General features: G+C 42.3%; 1 protein-coding gene, 1 long non-coding RNA gene and 1 other non-coding gene across 5 annotated transcripts in view; all 3 read right to left on the bottom strand.

Moving 5' to 3' along the window:
- Window positions 1–1305: 1305 nt before the first annotated feature.
- LOC119120047 lies at window positions 1306–2332 on the bottom strand. The gene is made up of 2 exons (XR_005097421.1): window positions 2191–2332; window positions 1306–1494 (listed from the first exon to the last, which is right to left on the bottom strand). It is a non-coding gene; the product is annotated as an uncharacterized LOC119120047 (long non-coding RNA).
- LOC119121148 lies at window positions 1614–1726 on the bottom strand. Its single transcript, XR_005097634.1, has one exon. It is a non-coding gene; the product is annotated as a small nucleolar RNA SNORD67 (small nucleolar RNA).
- A 4288-nt stretch (window positions 2333–6620) lies between the features above and the next one.
- The window catches only part of lrp4 (low density lipoprotein receptor-related protein 4), a 54544-nt gene continuing 41480 nt past the window's right edge, over window positions 6621–19684 (bottom strand). Inside the window, exons 14-39 of one of the 3 annotated variants that reach the window (XM_037246513.1) lie at window positions 18940–19157; window positions 16988–17164; window positions 16632–16757; window positions 16231–16439; window positions 15879–15960; window positions 15682–15787; window positions 15406–15607; window positions 14937–15126; window positions 14630–14761; window positions 14394–14534; window positions 14234–14320; window positions 13985–14156; window positions 13741–13903; window positions 13179–13404; window positions 12811–13114; window positions 12522–12740; window positions 12308–12442; window positions 12124–12232; window positions 11665–11857; window positions 11407–11520; window positions 11229–11340; window positions 10676–10740; window positions 10509–10596; window positions 10296–10437; window positions 10130–10182; window positions 9131–9267 (exon numbers count right to left, since the gene is read on the bottom strand). In XM_037246513.1, coding sequence (XP_037102408.1) covers window positions 10141–10182; window positions 10296–10437; window positions 10509–10596; window positions 10676–10740; window positions 11229–11340; window positions 11407–11520; window positions 11665–11857; window positions 12124–12232; window positions 12308–12442; window positions 12522–12740; window positions 12811–13114; window positions 13179–13404; window positions 13741–13903; window positions 13985–14156; window positions 14234–14320; window positions 14394–14534; window positions 14630–14761; window positions 14937–15126; window positions 15406–15607; window positions 15682–15787; window positions 15879–15960; window positions 16231–16439; window positions 16632–16757; window positions 16988–17164; window positions 18940–19157 — 3754 coding nt within the window. In that variant the 3' untranslated portion in view covers window positions 9131–9267; window positions 10130–10140. Of the gene's footprint in view, window positions 9268–10129; window positions 10183–10295; window positions 10438–10508; window positions 10597–10675; window positions 10741–11228; window positions 11341–11406; window positions 11521–11664; window positions 11858–12123; window positions 12233–12307; window positions 12443–12521; window positions 12741–12810; window positions 13115–13178; window positions 13405–13740; window positions 13904–13984; window positions 14157–14233; window positions 14321–14393; window positions 14535–14629; window positions 14762–14936; window positions 15127–15405; window positions 15608–15681; window positions 15788–15878; window positions 15961–16230; window positions 16440–16631; window positions 16758–16987; window positions 17165–18939; window positions 19158–19684 lie in introns of all 3 variants that reach the window. The other 2 variants (XM_037246512.1, XM_037246511.1) reach the window with 2 other exon arrangements.

Here is a 19684-nt window from a genome sequence, read left to right on the forward strand (position 1 = left end):
CTAGTTTGAAACTCTGACCCTAGTTTGAAGCCCTAATCCTGGTTTAAAACCTTGTTTGGAACCCTAACCCTAGTTTGAAACTCTAATCCAAGTTTTAAACCCAAGTTTGAAAACCTAACCCTGGTTTAAAACCCTAATTTGAAACCCTAACACTGCTTTAAAACTCTAGTGTGAAACCCTAATCTTAGTTTTAAACCCTATCTTGAAACCCCAATCCTGGTTTAAACCCTAGTTCGAAACCCTAACACAGGTTTAAAACCCTAGTTTCAAACCCTAACCCTAGTTTTAAACCCTAACCCTATCTTGGGTCACCAACTCTGGTCCTCAAAGGCTCCTCTTTTAGATGCAGCACTACGACACCTGATACAAATGATTGAGCTTTATTTTGCAAAATATTTTGCATTCCAGCATAGAGCACATTTCTTCTTTTGGAACTTCCTTTCCTCAACAGTTTCACGGATGTATCTCTGAGGTCGCAACACATTGCAGGCAGCCCCTTCGACGTTCTCCAACTCTTTTTCAGTTGTTTGATGTTGCAATTGGATGACTGCAAAATGGACAGCAGCACCTGAAATGCAAAACCTTTATGTACAGACAACCTGGATTGGAAAAAAAAATTCAATAGAACACACTTGTGCATACATCAAAATCTTTAAATGTGAAATTGTGGAGAAATGCATGTTGATTCATTTACCCCTCACGTTATGCTTGGCTTAAAAACAAATGGGGCCACATGAAGGTGGCCTCTCCGAGAAAAGCATATCGCCACATCAGGCCACGTCAAATTTGAAATTTCACTCGCCTCGACTTTGAAGAAAACCTGACACTGTGGTTGGCCCAACCTCATACAGTTGGGTCAGAATGACAGGAGAAGTGCTGCACTGCTCCAACAATGTGGCAGCTTGACGGACAGCCGAGGTTACAAGATTACTGGATGGCTGAAGAATGACAGCTGAACTGACATTAAATGGAAAACCAGCCACTGAAACGTGGCTCCAATGGTCAAACTCCAGTATGATGTCACTTAGAACCTTTCAGGAAATAATAAACCTATTAGCAACTGATTTGTTGTTCATCAAAAGCCACAACTGAAAGACAATAAGGCAAGTAATTGTTTTTTCTTGCATTAAAGTTTAGTTTTAAAATCTAATGCACAATTTTCTTCACAATAATTTGCTTAATCTTCAAATAATTAAATCCAACCTCCAGGTGGTAAGTTAGCACTCTCAAAAGGCATCTCACTAAAATGAAATGGCTGGTGTTTTACTGACACCTTGTGGTAGATCATGGAATTGCAACCAGACGTTGGCAGTTTGTACAAATCTTTATTCAGAGACTACGAAAACAAGGGCAGCAATAATTCCAGCTCTGGGAGTTGTTGAAGGAGCCTGCTTTGATTTTGATACTTTTTGCTTGCAGCAGGACAGCGACGGACGGTCTTGGTCCTCTTGACTCCTTCAGGCACTGTCCATCTTCTGGATACAGCATCACAACCTCAAAGAATAAAACGGAGAAAAGAGTTGTGATATATAAAAAAACAACTGTAAATCACCAATGAATAAATACATTTTTTTTTAAAAAATGGAATAAAGGCAAAGCTCAAGAATGGAAGATTTGAGTCAGATGGCCCCTGTGCACAGCGTGCGTCATCAGGTTGAATCAGATTGAAGTGTTAATGCCACTGCAACACACTCCAATCGATTAAGTGCAACTCATCACTCTCATATCCACTTCCAGGCTTTCAAAGATTCCTCTAAATATATTTAAAGATTGGAAAGGATCACTCGAGGATTTTTGACCCCCAATGAGCCATGCATGGAGCTAACTGCTGCACCCACGTGTAAACTAGTAAGCTACTGAAGTAATTCACCAAGATGTACGTTTATTATTTTAGAAGGAGACGAACCACTATTGCAGAACCGTGTCAATAAAGCACTTAGAAGATCTTTGGTTTTGCAATGAGCCATTGCAACAAGGTTAACGAATGTGTCCGTTTCCTCATTCAGGACAAAGAAAGAAACGAAAGAACTAGCTACTGTCCTAGCCGGACATTTTTGCTCGTATTCGTTGAGGTAACTAAGCCGTATAAGTCTGTAACTAACAAATACGTCATTTTCGTCGTTGAGACTGAGAAATTTGTAGAAAAAAAAAACGCAAATATGACTCTAAAGCGGTACAACAAAAACTTACCAAACATTATCTATCGTTGGAAATGGAGGTCTACATTTTCAACGGGTCGACTTGGCCGGAAACGTTACTTTACTGTGGGCTCGTGAGTGAACGATTCGTTCAAAAGAACGCATTTATTTCAGTGAACGAATCACGAATCCTAAAGTGATCCGTTCTTTTTTCAGTTCATATGACTTCCACCAGTAGGTGTCGGTAATGCCCATTGAAGCTGGTGCCACCCCGCCGTAAAAGAAAACGAAGAAGAAAACGATGTAACTTCCTGTTCCCGAACGAGTCGTGAATTGCATATCCCGTTCATCAACTGAACGGATCTGTGAGTGAACGAGTCAGTGAGTCAGTGATTTGCTTTTCCAGTTCATCGCGAGAACGGATCAGAGAGGGAACCAATCCTGACTTTCCCGTTCGCGAACGAGTCAATGGGTGAACTGCCTTCCTTCCCGTGCATCAACAGATCTGTCAGTGAACGTGTTGCGTCTCCTGGCGTGAACTATGTAAGGCAGAATGTCGATTTGCCATGGGAAGAAAGAACCACTCACTGAAACACCACTTCTTTTATGCACCTTTTCTCCAAGCTAACGGCTAACTTTAATGCATGAAGGGATGCGCCGTTATGCAACAACGGGGAGATTATGCTTCTCTTTGGGTTATCTTGATTTTATAACACTTATAGTAGTTTTAAAATAACGTGTATGCATATATACGCCTAAATATTGTTATCCAATATATCTACTGCAATTTTACATTAGATTGCTGGTTTGAAATGTACTTTTAACATGATTATTATTATTATTTTATTATTATTATTTTAATAAACATTAAAAACCTGTTAAAACTTGTCTGGTGTTTTATTCCTTGTTTTTATTTTTTTGGGCATGAAAACAAAATAGTTTTAAAATAACGTGTATGCATATATACGCCTAAATATTGTTATCCAATATATCTACTGCAATTTCACAGATTGCTGGTTTGAAATGTACTTTTAACGTGATGATTATTTTAATAAACATTAAAACCTGTTAGAACTTGTCTGGTGTTTTATTCCTTGTTTTTATTTTTTTGGGCATGAAAACAAAAATCTGAAATTTGGTTAACTGCTTTATATGACAATATGTATACATTGTGTAATATGTGTTGGTGTCCCCCAAAATAAAGAGCAAGTAGTCAAATACACATTCTTGACACGTACAATAAATGCATAAAGTTATTAGGTGCAACTGAAAATGGTTCCAATGGAGGGTCCGTGTGACGTCACAGATCAACCAGCCAATCAGGAAAACATGTTGGAATGCGGCCCCAAGTCCTAGAGCTTGACACTTGTGACCTTTGACCATAATATTTCCCTAATAAAGTGGCCTGTTATTAGGTACACTTGAAAATGGCGGTGTACCTAATGGAGTGTCCGTGTGATTCCCTCGTTAAGTGCACCTGCGTGAAAAGTTTTAGCTCCTGTAGAACGTGAAAGAAGCTAAAACTTTTCACGCAGGTGCGCTTAACGAGGGTCACTTGGAAAACATGTTGGAACGCGGCCCCGAGGACTAGAGCTTGACATCTGTGACCTTTGACCATGATATTTCCCTAATAAAGTGGCCTGTTATTAGGTACACTTGAAAATGGCGGTGTACCTAATGGAGTGTCCGTGTGATTCCCTCGTTAAGTGCACCTGCGTGAAAAGTTTTAGCTCCTGTAGCACGTGAAAGAAGCTAAAACTTTTCACGCAGGTGCGCTTAACGAGGGTCACTTGGAAAACATGTTAGAACACGGCCCCGAGGACTAGAGCTTGACACCTGTGACCTTTGACCATGATATTTCCCTAATAAAGTGGCCTGTTATTAGGTACACTTGAAAATGGCGGTGTACCTAATGGAGTGTCCGTGTGATTCCCTCGTTAAGTGCACCTGCGTGAAAAGTTTTAGCTCCTGTAGAACGTGAAAGAAGCTAAAACTTTTCACGCAGGTGCGCTTAACGAGGGTCACTTGGAAAACATGTTGGAACGCGGCCCCGAGGACTAGAGCTTGACATCTGTGACCTTTGACCATTATATTTCCCTAATAAAGTGGCCTGTTATTAGGTACACTTGAAAATGGTGGTGTACCTAATGGAGTGTCCGTGTGATTCCCTCGTTAAGTGCACCTGCGTGAAAAGTTTTAGCTCCTGTAGAACGTGAAAGAAGCTAAAACTTTTCACGCAGGTGCGCTTAACGAGGGTCACTTCGAAAACATGTTGGAACGCGGCCCCGAGGACTAGCGCTTGACATCTGTGACCTTTGACCATGATATTTCCCTAATAAAGTGGCCTGTTATTAGGTACACTTGAAAATGGCGGTGTACCTAATGGAGTGTCCGTGTGATTCCCTCGTTAAGTGCACCTGCGTGAAAAGTTTTAGCTCCTGTAGAACGTGAAAGAAGCTAAAACTTTTCACGCAGGTGCGCTTAACGAGGGTCACTTGGAAAACATGTTGGAACGCGGCCCCGAGGACTAGAGCTTGACACCTGTGACCTTTGACCATGATATTTCCCTAATAAAGTGGCCTGTTATTAGGTACACTTGAAAATGGCGGTGTACCTAATGGAGTGTCCGTGTGATTCCCTCGTTAAGTGCACCTGCGTGAAAAGTTTTAGCTCCTGTAGAACGTGAAAGAAGCTAAAACTTTTCACGCAGGTGCGCTTAACGAGGGTCACTTGGAAAACATGTTGGAACGCGGCCCCGAGGACTAGAGCTTGACATCTGTGACCTTTGACCATAATATTTCCCTAATAAAGTGGCCTGTTATTAGGTACACTTGAAAATGGTGGTGTACCTAATGGAGTGTCCGTGTGATTCCCTCGTTAAGTGCACCTGCGTGAAAAGTTTTAGCTCCTGTAGAACGTGAAAGAAGCTAAAACTTTTCACGCAGGTGCGCTTAACGAGGGTCACTTGGAAAACATGTTGGAACGCGGCCCCGAGGACTAGAGCTTGACATCTGTGACCTTTGACCATGATATTTCCCAAATGAAGTGGCCTGTTATTAGGTACACTTGAAAATGGCGGTGTACCTAATGGAGTGTCCGTGTGATTCCCTCGTTAAGTGCACCTGCGTGAAAAGTTTTAGCTCCTGTAGAACGTGAAAGAAGCTAAAACTTTTCACGCAGGTGCGCTTAACGAGGGTCACTTGGAAATCATGTTGGAACGCGGCCCCGAGGACTAGAGCTTGACATCTGTGACCTTTGACCATAATATTTCCCTAATAAAGTGGCCTGTTATTAGGTACACTTGAAAATGGCGGTGTACCTAATGGAGTGTCCGTGTGATTCCCTCGTTAAGTGCACCTGCGTGAAAAGTTTTAGCTCCTGTAGAACGTGAAAGAAGCTAAAACTTTTCACGCAGGTGCGCTTAACGAGGGTCACTTGGAAAACATGTTGGAACGCGGCCCCGAGGACTAGAGCTTGACATCTGTGACCTTTGACCATAATATTTCCCTAATAAAGTGGCCTGTTATTAGGTACACTTGAAAATGGTGGTGTACCTAATGGAGTGTCCGTGTGACTCCCTCGTTAAGTGCACCTGCGCGAAAAGTTTTTAGCTCCTGTAGAACGTGAAAGAAGCTAAAACTTTTCACGCAGGTGCGCTTAACGAGGGTCACTTGGAAAACATGTTGGAACGCGGCCCCGAGGACTAGAGCTTGACACCTGTGACCTTTGACCATGATATTTCCCTAATAAAGTGGCCTGTTATTAGGTACACTTGAAAATGGCGGTGTACCTAATGGAGTGTCCATGTGACGTCACAAATCAACCAGCCAATCAGAAAGTGGGGGTGAGGGTGGGTGTGGCACTTTTCACTTTCATTTAAGCTTTGACCATGATTTTTCCCTAATGAAGTGGCCTGTGATTAGGTACACCTGAAAATGGCGGTGTACTTTATGGAGTGTCCGAATGACGTCACAGATCAAGCAGCCAATCAGGAGGTGGGGGTGAGGGCGGGTGTGGCACTTTTCACTTTCACTTAAGCTTTTTCCCTAATGAAGTGGCCTGTGGTTAGGTACATCTCATGGACACTTCAATAGGTACACTACACGAGGTAAAATAAATAAATAAATAAATAAATAAATAAATAAATAAATAAAGTGTAGCGAACGATTCGGTGAACGATTCTTTTGAACAAATCCTTTGATTGAACCGATTCTAAAGATTCAGTTCACTTAAAAGAACTGGAATGCACATCACTACTGGCCAGAAACGACACTTCCGCTTTGAACGCCTCTTGACGCTGATTGGCTCAAAAGCTATGGCAACGTTGATTGGTCACATTTATTCACGTGACTAAAAACTTGGAAATAAGACTCAAAACTTGCGTTTTGTTGGTTAAAATCAAGATGTCAGTGGTCATTTTTGGCTTACAAAAATAAAAGCCTTATTATACATATGATTTACAAAAGATGCACCAGACAAGAGTTTCATTGAAATGCCTTTTTATATTAAAAGATAGCAAAGGGATAATTCACTATATCACACAACACAGCTTGTTAGTACTGCCATGGAAATACATATAGCGTCTGTTCATATTTACACATCAAATGACATCCAAACAAATCATAAATACCTCTTATTGTTAACTTTACAACAGCTATGAGACCTGTAATTCATAACATAAAGGGGAACTATTAAATAAATGGCATATTCCCTATCATTTACAAGGCTTGGAAACAGTGGTTAAAATAATCCAGCAAATGTTAAACAAAATGTTCTCCAGTGAGTACAATTAATGCAAGTCTAATTACAGTCATGAAATCCCTTTGTACAAAAACTATACAGCTCAACCAAACAGTATTTTCAACTGAAATGTCATATATCCGAAAAATACAATTTGTACAGTTTTAGCATTCCTGCAGCAGAGTCGGAGGGACTGTGAGTTGGGATGATGACGATAGGTTGGGTCACTATATGATACTCTGTAGGCCGACTGTCAACCAATTGTCAGAGATAAGTTTCTGTAGCTGCCAAGACCCTCTTCCATTGGCTTCAGTGCTTTGTCTAGCAGCAAAACAGCAAGTTGCTGAGCTCTAAGCAGATTCTTCAAAAATACATTGTTCTAGAAACATAGTTGAGGAGCATTGTAGTTGTGTCAACAGAATGGAGGGGGGGGGGGGGGGCGGGCATTCTAAAAGATAAACAATGTAGCGACAGGTTAAATATTTTCAAGTGATATGTTGCTAAACTACAACCCTCACTGTGGTCCATCTTGCAGACTTTCTAAATTATGCTACACTACTGTTGCAAATACTGCAAGTGCATTTTTGCACCACAGATTTGGAGTTTACCTCCTACAATAAAATGATAATAGTGTTTACTGATTTTGCATTCATATATTTTTGTTCCATAGAGAACGAAGAAAATTGCACCGGTTGAAAGATATGCTAATATTACTGTGATCGACAGCGTTTCTAAAAAAGTGTGTTCAATTTGCAGGTAATGTGATAATGTAAAATGTGATAGTTTTTTTTTTTTATGCCAAAACGAGTCAGAATATATATACTGTATATAATGTAGCAGCCTTCGAAACATTGAATGGAAAAGAATTTGGGGTTTTCTATAGCGATGCACTAAAAGACGTTACAATTAATGCACTTTTATATTACCAAAAAAGGAAATTGGCAAAGTTGAGATATTTTGTAACATTGTTAAAACCAAGAAGCTTTATGTCACAATCATAAGTGCTGTGTAGATTTTAAAATGACATGAACTAATGAGCGGTGACATAATTGTTCTGATAAAATTACAATTTTGTCTACAACAAACTTGCTAGCTATGACCAACCAAGACGCAAAATAATTAAATGCCAGAAAACATTTCTACTTTGTGTCACCTACTTTCTGCCTTTATGGTCTTATGTGTGCTTTTTCTTAAAATTTGTGGCACAAAGTATATATAGTATATACATATTTAAAAGCACAACTACCTGCATGGTGAGATGATATTTCATGTAAAATGGTTCTAACAAATGAGTTAAAAATAATGTACAGGAACATTTTCGTGACTTTTAAAATACTCTTGCGCAATCAACTTGGGAGTTAGCTTGTTCAAAAAAATATTATCAAAGAGGGTTTCTACTGTTGTGAAATGAAAATTGTGACAACTTAATATCGACTTGTAAATGTGAGAAGAAACACGGGGACTTGTTCAAGCCCCACCCTTTGGCACTGTCATAAATACAACGCTTGAATATCTGCTGCCCAAAGCTCGACACAACACTCACTGTTTCCGTGAAAGTCGGGAAGCCCACTCAGAAGTACAAAAATCATTAATAAATAGAGTTCATAAAGAGATGAGTGGTTTTAGGGTACCATAGTTAAGAATCCTGGGAGAGGGGGGGAAAAAAAAACTCTCCTAAAAATGGCGATGTTGTACACTGAGATATTTGTCGCAATGAGTCTGCATCCTTTAGTGTTTGCATCGCTCCTCGCTTCCTCCCAAGAGTCCTTTGCCTTTTCTGATTCCAGCATACTAATTAGTTTACAAATTTGCCTGAAGACATTTTAGCACAGCACGATTGGGGCCTGTGTGTGTGTCTGTGTGTGTCTGTGTGTATACACAAGTAGGACGGAGCAGCAGTTGGCAACTTGTTTGTTTGCTTTTGACTCTAAATTTACATCCACACTAGTACCTTGAAACATCTGTCCGGAACAACCGAGACAACAGACGGACGCACTTGCGTGTTTTTGCAATATAGGCCGATCGATATAAAATACACGGGCCGGCCTCAATTCTCGCTCTCCGTGGAGGGCTTGCACATGGACATCCATCCGGTGTCGGGCAGGCAACGCTGGGAGTGACGCTGAGGGGTGATGGCCGAAGGGGTGAGGGTGCTGATGGAGGAGCATTCGGACGCCTCCTCCTGAAGGAGTTGCTCCGTCTCGCCGTCATCCAGTGAAGCGCTGCTGGCCTGTAGAGAAACGGTGTCCGTGCGCATGCAGGTGTGCAGACCCCCTCGCGACGGTTTGATTTGTTTCAGATCATCCCAGTAAAGCTCCTCAGTGGACAGAAGACACACGCCCTCCACGATACGGATTTTCTCCTTGGTGTACCCTCCATCCACACCACCCTGGAGAAAAAAATGATATCAGTTAGTTAGAGAGCATCTAAAATGCTGTTCGACACCACCAAGGTGTTTGAAGATCAAGTTTTGTTTCCAATCTCCGTTGATATCAACCATGAGAGTGACCAAGCAATTATTCACTCAAAGCAAAACAACTCGCAAACAATTCAGGTCAATGTTAACCAACCCAGACATCGCATTTCTCTCTGTGGAGATTTTTTTTGTCTCACGTTTTCTTTTTTATTCTACAAAAATCGAAGTCATAGGTGTCAAACTCAAGGCAAGGGGGGCAGAAATCATTTTATGTGGCCCGCGAAGACAAATTTTTCATCGACTTTGTGTCATTACTAAAATTACAAATGTCTTCACTTTTGAAAAATAGAGACATTGCTAAAATTTTTTATTACCTTTTATAATATTTGAAAAAAATTTACAAGTCTCTGATTCCAAAACTAGTTATTTATCTGTTTGTTGTGTTTTTTTTGTGACAGTCATAATGGCCCTCCGAGGGAAACTATGACTATGATGCAGCCCTCGACAAAAATGAATGACACCCATTTTTAAATCTTCATGCTTACTGATTCTCAGAAAATAAAAAAATTGGTCCCAGTTTACTAAGTGCTCACTCTGCCATCTTTAACGGAGACATTAAAAGCGATCAAACACAGCTTCCATATTCTTTCGGCAAGACTTTGATATGGTACCGACACCTCAAGCAACTTGTTAGTCGCACTCACTACAGCAAACGTCAAAAGAAAAACAGATCTAAGAAAATGTCTCCGACACAGCATCTGGTTGTCTAGAATCGAGTAGTAAAGAAAGAAAACCAAGCTGGCACACTTTCATTCATGCCGTCATGTATCTATACCTCTCCACGTCTCAAAAGATAAAGGGGGAGAGGGAGTTGTAGGGGTGAGAGAGCTGCGGGGAGTAAAAGAGAGGCAGGAAAAGATGAGTGCGCTGGTTTAAAATCCATCCAGGTGATAAAGATCAACCCTCAAATCAACTCATTTTCAAATCAAACTTTTTATTACCTCTTTCTTATATCGAAGTTGATTATATATGGGAGGCTTCTGCGAGGCCTCGATCTTGACCTCTTGTGTGGAGGTCCGGTAGGAAGGGTTACTATAGGTCAGGTTGCTGACCCCTGGCTCGGCAAACTTGGACTTTTTGTGACTGTTGGTCGAAAATACAACAATTAAATTTCAGGCTTCAGTACATAAAATGATGTCGCATGAGAGACTCACCGGTAAATAATCAAAGCAATGATAAGAATGAGAATGGCCAGTATGGTCAAAACGCCTCCAATCACATAGCTGACGTGAAGTCCTTCACCTGTAACATCAAACATGTGTTGACTGCTCGGATTTTACGTGCTCGACTTGTCCCACAGAAGGATCTGCTGAATACTGACCATGTGGAGCAGTGACCACGTTACTCTGTAAGCAGCCATCTACATTCGGGTTCTTGTTAGTGCAGCTGCGGATTAAAATATGAAAACAATTTGAGAGAGTGAACAGATCATTTTGTGTTTATAACACGAAAAAATTCTAAAAAAAAAAAAAGTTACAATTAAATGAAATTTATTTTGTGTGTTTATAATCCAAAAAAATTCTAAAAAAAAAAGTTTGTGTTTGTGCAGCTGTGGACCAAAATATGAAAAGCGAACGGAGCATTTTGTGTGTTTATAAACCGAAAGAATTCTAAAAAAAAATTAAAATTAAATTAAATTATATTTTGTGTGTTTATAATCTGAAAAATTCTAAAAAAAAAACAAAAATTCTTGTAAGTGCAGCTGCGGACCAAGATATGAAAACAACTTGAGAGAGCGAGCATTTTGCGTGTTTAAAATCCGAAAAAAAATCTAAAAAAAGAAAAGTTACAATTAAATGAAATTATATTTTCTGTGTTTATGATCCAAAAAAAAAAAGTCCAAATTAAGCAGGAATGAAAATGTGTGGCCATACTTGATCAGTGAGGGTTCTCTTTGGGAGGTCTCAGTTGAAGTTTTGGGGATCTTATTAGGAACTGGGGTGCTGCTGGATTCTCTGCTGGGAGAAGTTGGGATGTAGCCTGCGACTAGTTAAAGAAGATGGTTTAAATATCAAAACCTTGGCCATAAAGTAATTGAGCGGGAGCACTCACTAGTGGAGCAAGGACGTCCGTCTGGTTCGTCTGGGCATGCGCAGACAAAAGTGTTGGTCTTGGCAAAGCATAGATGAGTGCAGCCTCCATTGTTTACCCCGCAGAGGTTGGTACCTGACAAAAGAGGGAGGAACTTTCAGCCAAAGAGGTCTTTTGAACCATTTTGGGACAAATCGAGCTTTGCAAACCATGTGACCTTCAACGACAGCTGCTATGGAATCACGGTGTAGTCTTTTACCACGTGAACGTATCTCTTACCCGTCTGCCTGTTAGGTGATACCACTATAATGTCCATGAGACCCTCAACATTGGCCAGCACAGTTTCCTTGTTACGGCCCGTGTGTTTGTCCACCCGCTGGATGGACTTAGTCTGCCAATCAGTCCAATAGATCCAACGGTCTTGCTGCGAGAGTCGGGAGAAAGGGGTTAGAGGGGAGGACACCGGCTTCAACTGGGGAAACGAAGAGAGGAAAGGAAAACACAGACAAGGAGAGGGGGGATGGGAGGAATAAAGGGGGGGAGGAGAAGGAGGAAGAAAAATGAGGGTCAGAGTGGAAAGGAAGAAGAAATGGTCAAGTCAAATGAGCCAAGTATGAACTGGAGGACGAGCAGATGACCGGTGAGCAGAGGAACACGGCGAGCTGACACGTGACAGAGCAGGTGAGTGGCGGAGGCAGCCATGAGGAAGGGTCAGTCCGGTGATTGCTAGCTAGCTACCTGGGTGAGGGCGAAGGGGTGGGAAACTGGGCTAACGAGGATCTGACGCAATTTTCCGTTCAGGTCAGAACTCTCGATCCGGTCCAAGTGGGCATCAACCCAAAAGATCCTGCAGAATAAAAATAGAATGGTGAGCCTGTAGATAGAGCACATGTTCTGAGACTAAAGGCAGTTCTGTTCTGACCTCCGTGTGTCGTAGTCCAGAGTAAGTCCATTGGGCCAACCAAGGTCAGTATTGATCAGGACTTTGCGATCTGTGCCATCCAGGTGGGATCGCTCGATCTTTGCGATATGACCCCAATCGGTCCAGAATAGGAACCTGCGGAGACAAGGTTGGACAGGTGAGATGAGAAGCAAAATGCTGTGAGATGTTCCATTAGGATTTCGTCCTTGCTCACCCTTTGCTCGGGAACACGGCAATGGCTCTGGGTTCATCCAAACTGTTGTTGACTAGCACTTTGCGGCTGGTTCCATCAATGCGCGCCACCTCGATGGTATTTCGTCCTGTGTCGGTCCAGTACATGTTTCTGGCCACCCAGTCCACAGCCAGCCCATCTGTGGTCTTTAGTCCCTGGCTGATGACAGTCTCCATGCCGGTACCATCCAGGTTTGAACGTCTACAAGTAAAATGAAGAAACCACGGCGGTATTACAAAAACCTTAGACCAGCAGAATTTCGGGCTGGTACCTTATCACGTCCAAGGTGACGTCGGTGTAGTAGAGTTTCCCATCCACACTGTCGTAGTCTAGCGAAATGACATTGTGTAGCTCGGGGATGGGTACATGCACGTCCGTGTGATCGTTAGTGTCCAAGGAGATTCTTCGCACGCTGACACGGTTGGAGAAGACCAGAAAGGTTTCGGGGGAGTTGTCACACGATCTGCCATCTCCCTTGAGCAGGATGCCGGTGGGACAAGCGCAGGAGGTGCCATTGGGACGAGGGAGGCACAAGTGAGTGCAGCCTCCGTTCTTCCTGCTACACTTGTTGAATCCTGAAGAAGGAGGGAGGAGAGAATGATGTTCCTGCAGGAGAAGAGATGCTCATACAAGACTTACCCAGAGGTCTCTCTCTGTCCACAGCCTGAATGTCCATTAGACCAGGCAGGTTGGAACGAACAGTGATAGTGTTATCGCCGGAGATCTTGTCTGCCCGCTGGATGCTGCGGCTCTGCCAGTCAGTCCAATAGATGTGAGAGCCTAAGAGGGTTAAACCGTACGGGTGCTGGACTGGCGTCACGAGGGTGTGGCGGTTCTGACCGTTCAGATCGGCAGCTTCGATGCGCTACGGAGGGTAAGAGGGTGGACAAGATGATTTCAGTAATATTTCGGTCATCTTCCATCAAGTACAGCGTTTTGAAGTGATGGGAAAATGAAGCTTCAAAAATGCTTCATGAATCAGTTGTATTTTTTGACTCCTCTAGATGGCATTGTTGGTTCAAATAAAGGGGTTTACAAAATTGTAAGTCAACGTATTTTTAACCCAATGTTCAACAGACAGTGTCTAGAGGACTGAAAAATACACCCACTTGTTCATGAAGCGAATTTGAAGCTTCATTTTCCCCATCACTAGAATTTTGTCCAAGCGCAACAAAGTGAGGAACAAGGAGTCAACACTCACCTCAGTATGAGCATCAGCCCACAACAACTGCGAGCCGGCCATGTCTATGGCAAGACCATTGGGCCATCCCAGGTTGTTATTGATGAGGATCACTCGATCAGAACCATCCATTGCTGAGCGCTCCAGCTTAGCATGTTCGCCCCAGTCCGACCAGTACATATAACTGTAAGAGATCCACAGACAGGTTCCGAAGTTATGTAAACATCCTGAGTCGAAATATATGCTAACAAAAACAAAGTCTCACCCCATCTCATGGTAAAGAGCAATGGCACGAGGGCTGTCCAGGTTCTGCCACACCAGAACTTTTCTCATGGAGCCATCCAGATTAGCAACTTCTATCCGGTTGGTTCCTGTATCGGTCCAGTAAATTTTCCGGCCGACTGCATCGACTGCCAGACCGTCAGTTGTCATCAGTCCTGCAGAGAGAGAAGTCGATGGATCTCGTCATATTGAAACCAGCTGTGCTTGAAATTGAGTTCTGAACAGGCGTCACCTGAAGAAATGATGTCTTCATGAGCGCTTCCATTGATGTTGGCTCTGCTGATTCTTTTAAGTGTGCTGTCCGACCAGTACACCTTGCCTGCAGAAGAGCCAACATTGAACACCCACTTTACTGAAACTTGAGCTCAGCTTCTTCGACAGGACACACAAACCGTCTTGCGGTTCCACTCCGATAGCAATCGTGTTTTTCATGGACGTGTTGACGGCGAGAACCACGTCGGCGAAATAGGGAATGTCCAAAGACACCATTCTAATGTCCGTTCGCCGTGCAAAGATCAGGAAGCTGTTCATTCCTGTTGAAAAAAAATATTATTATTTTTATTTTTTTAAGTATGGCAACAATTTATCGAAGAGGGTGATGGACTTGTGTAAAAAAAAATGTTCATACCAGGCATGCAAGTCTTTCCATTTGCTTGAAGGTTGATGCCAGTGGGACAAGAACAACTGTAGGCTTTGGGAGCAGGAGCCAACAGGCAGAGATGACTACAACCTCCATTATTCACCGCACATGGGTTGTGTACTACGAGTGGAGGAGCACAAAAAAAAATTCAGCTCACAAACGGAGCTTCCTTTCTCGGCAAATCATAAACATAAGTTATATGTGCTTAGATCTGTCACCAGTTTTGAAAAAGACATGAAACAAGTTGTTTTAAGCAGTGGCTGACTAAAAAATATTTAATTAGGGGGACACGCACCGGTTTCACGGTGTCTCTGGAACATGTGGATATCCATGAGGTTCTCCAGGTTTTCCGCAAGTGTGTGCCGACCCAGGCCGGTCAGTTTGTTAGCACTCTGGATGCTCTTGGACTGCCAGTCAGTCCAGTACAGCATGTCTTCGTGTACGGTGAGGCCAAAGGGGTGAGGCAGCTGACTGCCAATCAGAACCTGGATTGGATGACTTTGATTAATCGTTACTCAAGCAAAACCAGGTTTTGGATTTTTCAATGAGAGTCCTTCAAACTGCTACGGAAACAAAAATAAAATAAAATAAAATAGTATGAAATAAAATAGAGTACCTCAAACTTTCTACTGCTTTATAAGTATATTTACAAATAAAATACAATGAAATAAAATAAATAGAATAATTAAATTAATAAAATAAATAAATTAAATAAATGAAAAAATAAATAAATGAAAAAAAAAAAAAAAAAAATCCTCTCTAACCTGTCGTTCCGAACCATCAAAGTTCCCATATTCAATTGTCTTCATGCCGGCATCGGCCCAGTACAGCCGTTTAGTCTCGTAGTCAATGGCAAGTCCGTTGGGCCATGTCAAGTTGGAAGAGATGATGACTACACGACTCGACGAGTCCATCCCTGCACGCTCAATCTTTGGGTTGGCGCCCCAGTCAGTCCAGTACATGAAACTGTGAGGAAAAAAAAATCAACATTTGAGGAATTCCTGGAGCCTAGGGTCTCTCATATTTTTAAATATGCTCACCCTCCAATAGGGTCCACAACAATATCCCTGGGTCGGTCAAGGTTCTCCCATATGAGGACAGTCCGCATGCTCCCATCGGAATTAGAAACTTCAATGCGATCTGTGCCTGGATTTTAAAAAAAACATGATATAAATCAAATTTGCAGTCCATGTATTATAATGTCATCTAAATTAATTTGTAAAACTGGGTTGGTTACCAGCATCAGTCCAGTAGAGTTTGTTGGTCACCCAATCAATAGCCAAACCTGCTGGACTCTCCAGACTGGTGTCCACCACAACCTGCAAAAAAAAATTAACCAACCTTTTAATATCATTCACAAGACTGGAGACTTCATCGCAAATTTGTTCTTTTGTTTTTTTGTTATGGAGTTGTCTGTACTCTTCAATGGGTTTCATCAAGATAACATTACACTTCTTCATCGCTAGATGGCAGTATTGTACCAAAGAAAAACTCTTCTTGCACCAAAGAAAAACTCTTCTTGCCTTGCTGAAAGTTGGCACTGAATAAACCACACAGAATTGGTCCATTTGGAAGAGTTTTTTGCTTACCTCCTGCTTGCTGCCATTCCAAAGGGCTCTGTTGATGGAGTCAGTGGTAACATCCGTCCAGTAGATGTAGCCATCTTTGGCATCCCAGTCCAGTGCCACAGCGTTGCGCACGTCAGCCAGAGGGATGACATCATCTGACATATCCTCTGTGTCAAAGCTGATTCGTCGGATGTCCGTCCTTCGGGCAAAAAGCAGGAACTTGTCAAGACCTGATTAAAGACCAAAGGTCTTCTGTCAGTCTTCTATTTTTAACAATGGGTCAACAATAAAAAAACAACAACACAATGTACACCACTCATAAATCACCATTTTTATTTTGAAAAATGAATAATACGATGTGACTGGTTTATTCATTCTATCTACATATTAATGTGAATAGTTAGAAGAAGTAAAGAACTCACTGTTAGCGCAGTTGCTGTAGTCCACTTTTTTAAAACCAGTTGGGCAAGCGCAGGTGTAAGTCTTGTTGCCAGGGAGACACAAGTGGCTGCAACCTCCATTGTTAGCACCGCAGCGGTTCTTTCCCCCTACAACAGAGCGAACCACAAAAAGTAAACAACAAAATTGGGGGAAAACGTATGTTGTATTCTAAAACAAATCTAAATGGAAATTAATTTACAAAAAGTTAAATAAGAAAGAAAGCTAAAACGGTTGAAAAAAGAGAGTAGAGAAACTCATTTATTCCCAAAAATGAAAGAGGAGAGAGTAATGCAAAAATTTAATGCAAGCATCCAACATTTCGTAGTTGGTCACTAACCTTCAGGTTGCCTCTGTGGGTGCAAAGTGTGGATATCCATGGGGAAGTGCAGTTTGTTCCGAATAATCTCCTGATTCTTGCCAGTAAATTTATTGGCGCTGTTGATGCTCTTGGTGTGCCAGTCAGTCCAGTAGAGACTGTCCTCAAACACAGTGATGGCAAACGGGTGAGGCAGGCCTAAGAAGGAAAAGACAGAAAAGATGCCTAATGAGAACATTCAACAAGGGCAGCAGTTGCTAAAAAAATAAAATAAAATCCTCTCAAATTTTAAGGACTGCAGTGTTCACTGGTGTTATTATCTTCCATCAGTTGCCAGAGCGACAGAGCAGAGTCCCTTCATGGATTCCGAAATTCTTTTGATTTTCCCAACTCGGTCAGGTCCAGGTGTGCATCTGCCTGTGTTTTCTGATACTATCTCAACATGAGGGCGACAAATAATGGACCTTCTTCCCTCCAGTGAATCACAAAAGCCATAGAGGAAACTAGTTTTGTCATGGTCACCTTCTCCCGTGTCATCAACACGTACTTCTCGTCCCCTCTGCTCTTGTTCTTTTCCGGGACAGCTGGACGAGCAGCTGCGAGCCGACGGGGCATCGAACGCTGCGCCGAGCCTTCACAATAATGTCCCCTTTAACCTACATGTGGCACCTCACACACACACCACTGCGGAATCTGCCCCACTCATCACTGATAGTAGCAAGCATTGCTTCCAGATGGACATAAATGTGCTTGGATCAGAGCGGAAGGGATTACATAACCAACTTTTGCGTGTGGGCTTTTTTTTTTTTTTTTTACTACTTTGTACTTGACTGAAGTTTGTGGTGCTCAATGGCTGACGGGATGAATCAGACTACCGTATTTTCTGGACTATAAGTCGCACCAGCCATAAAATGCATAATAAAGAAGAAAAAGACATATATAAGTTGAAACGGCGTATAAGTAGAATTCTTGGGGGGAAATGTATTTGATAAAATTCAACACCAAGAACAGACATGTCATCTTGAAAGGCAATTTAAAATAAAAATAGAATAGGCAACAACAGGTTGAAGGTAGGGTATGCTCATCATCAGTTGCAATTCCAATTATTCCACAGGCCCAGACCCTCTTTATGCGGTTTAGTGTGAAAATAACATGTGAAATGATATAATTTGTTAATAATTTCACATGTAAGTCGCTCCTGAGTATAAGTCGCACCCCCGGCCAAACTATAAAAAAAGCTTAGAGAAATATGAAGTACTTTTTTACAAAACATCTTTTTTGTTCGCCACAAGGACGCTCCGTTCCGTTGCTCTCTCATCTATGTCCCTGAGGACAAATTACCCCGCATAAAAAAGACGACTCACTCATTGTGAAAGAGGCGTCTTTACCGTGCCGAATAACTCGAGGCACATTTGCTCCGAGATCAAGTTGACATCCCCCACGGAACCCTCATCTTGTCTTTGCCCCCACCCTAGGGGTCCACAGGTGTGTAGGCTGGTAAAAGATTAAACCGCCACACCCACCCACTGCTCGACTCCAGGAAGTTGGCGTATAGCCAGCTGAAGCATGAAACGCAACTGTATTGTAGGTGACTGTAGGGAGATAGTCATTAAAATTCCTTGGCGCAGAAGCCCGGCCAGTGGAAATGAGCGGACGCACACACGCACGTCCCATTTGTCCTGTGTGTTGTCTGAGCAAACAGAGGTTCTGGAGAACAGACAGGGCCAATTACAGCCTTTTATCCTCCGAGCACACATCATTAAGGAGTGCTCACCCGCACAATGGCGCGGGCACGCAAACACACGACGCCCCCCCCCCCCCCCCCCCCCACTTGAACACTCTTGACTGGCGCTGATGTGTTTTGTGGTTCAAAACAGTCGAAAAATACTTTCTTTTATAAATGTATCATCGCCTGTCAAAGTATATTTTATTATTCCAAATGGGAACAATCTTTGTTTAAAAACGACGCTTGCCTTGGTTGATGACAGCTTTACGATTGCGTCCGTCCAGGTCGGCTCTTTCGATGACATGGTGCTTGGCGTCCACCCAGTACATGCGGTGGCCGGCGTAGTCGATCGTCAGGCCGTTCGGCCAGAACAAGTGAGTGTCGGCGATGACTCGGCGATTGGAGCCGTCCATATTGGCGTACTCGATGCGAGGGGTGTTGCCCCAGTCGGTCCAGTAGATCTTACTGAAGAACAAAACAACAGCATCGACGTTAGATGGCTCTTTTTTTTTTAAGACCTCTGGGACAGAATCAGTTAGTTATTTAGGACAAAAATTCAAGTCCAGTCGATGTGGTTGAGTACTTTTAGATGTCTGTATGACTGCCGAAAAAACAATTACCGTATTTTTCGGACTATCAGTTGCTCCGGAGTATAAGTCATATTAGCCATAAAATACATAATAAATAAGAAAAAGACATATATAATAACATGTGAAATGATATAATGTGTTAATAATTTCACACATAAGTCGCTCCTGTGTATAAGTCGCAACCCCAGCCAAACTATGAAAAAAAACTGCGATTTATAGTTCGGAAAATACAGTAAGTGTTCTGCGTTGACATTTTTCAATGGCTTCATCTGGCATGTGTTTTCCTGCCACTGCATTGACATTGAGTCGAGTCAGGGAATCTCAGCCAGCACTTCTTGTATGAAATTTTTGCTCCAGCCACACTTGCCTGTGGGCACTGTGCACCACTGCCAAAGCCTAATC

The sequence above is a fragment of the Syngnathus acus genome, chromosome 3, assembly GCF_901709675.1.
Source record: "Syngnathus acus chromosome 3, fSynAcu1.2, whole genome shotgun sequence".
Lineage (NCBI taxonomy): Eukaryota > Metazoa > Chordata > Actinopteri > Syngnathiformes > Syngnathidae > Syngnathus > Syngnathus acus.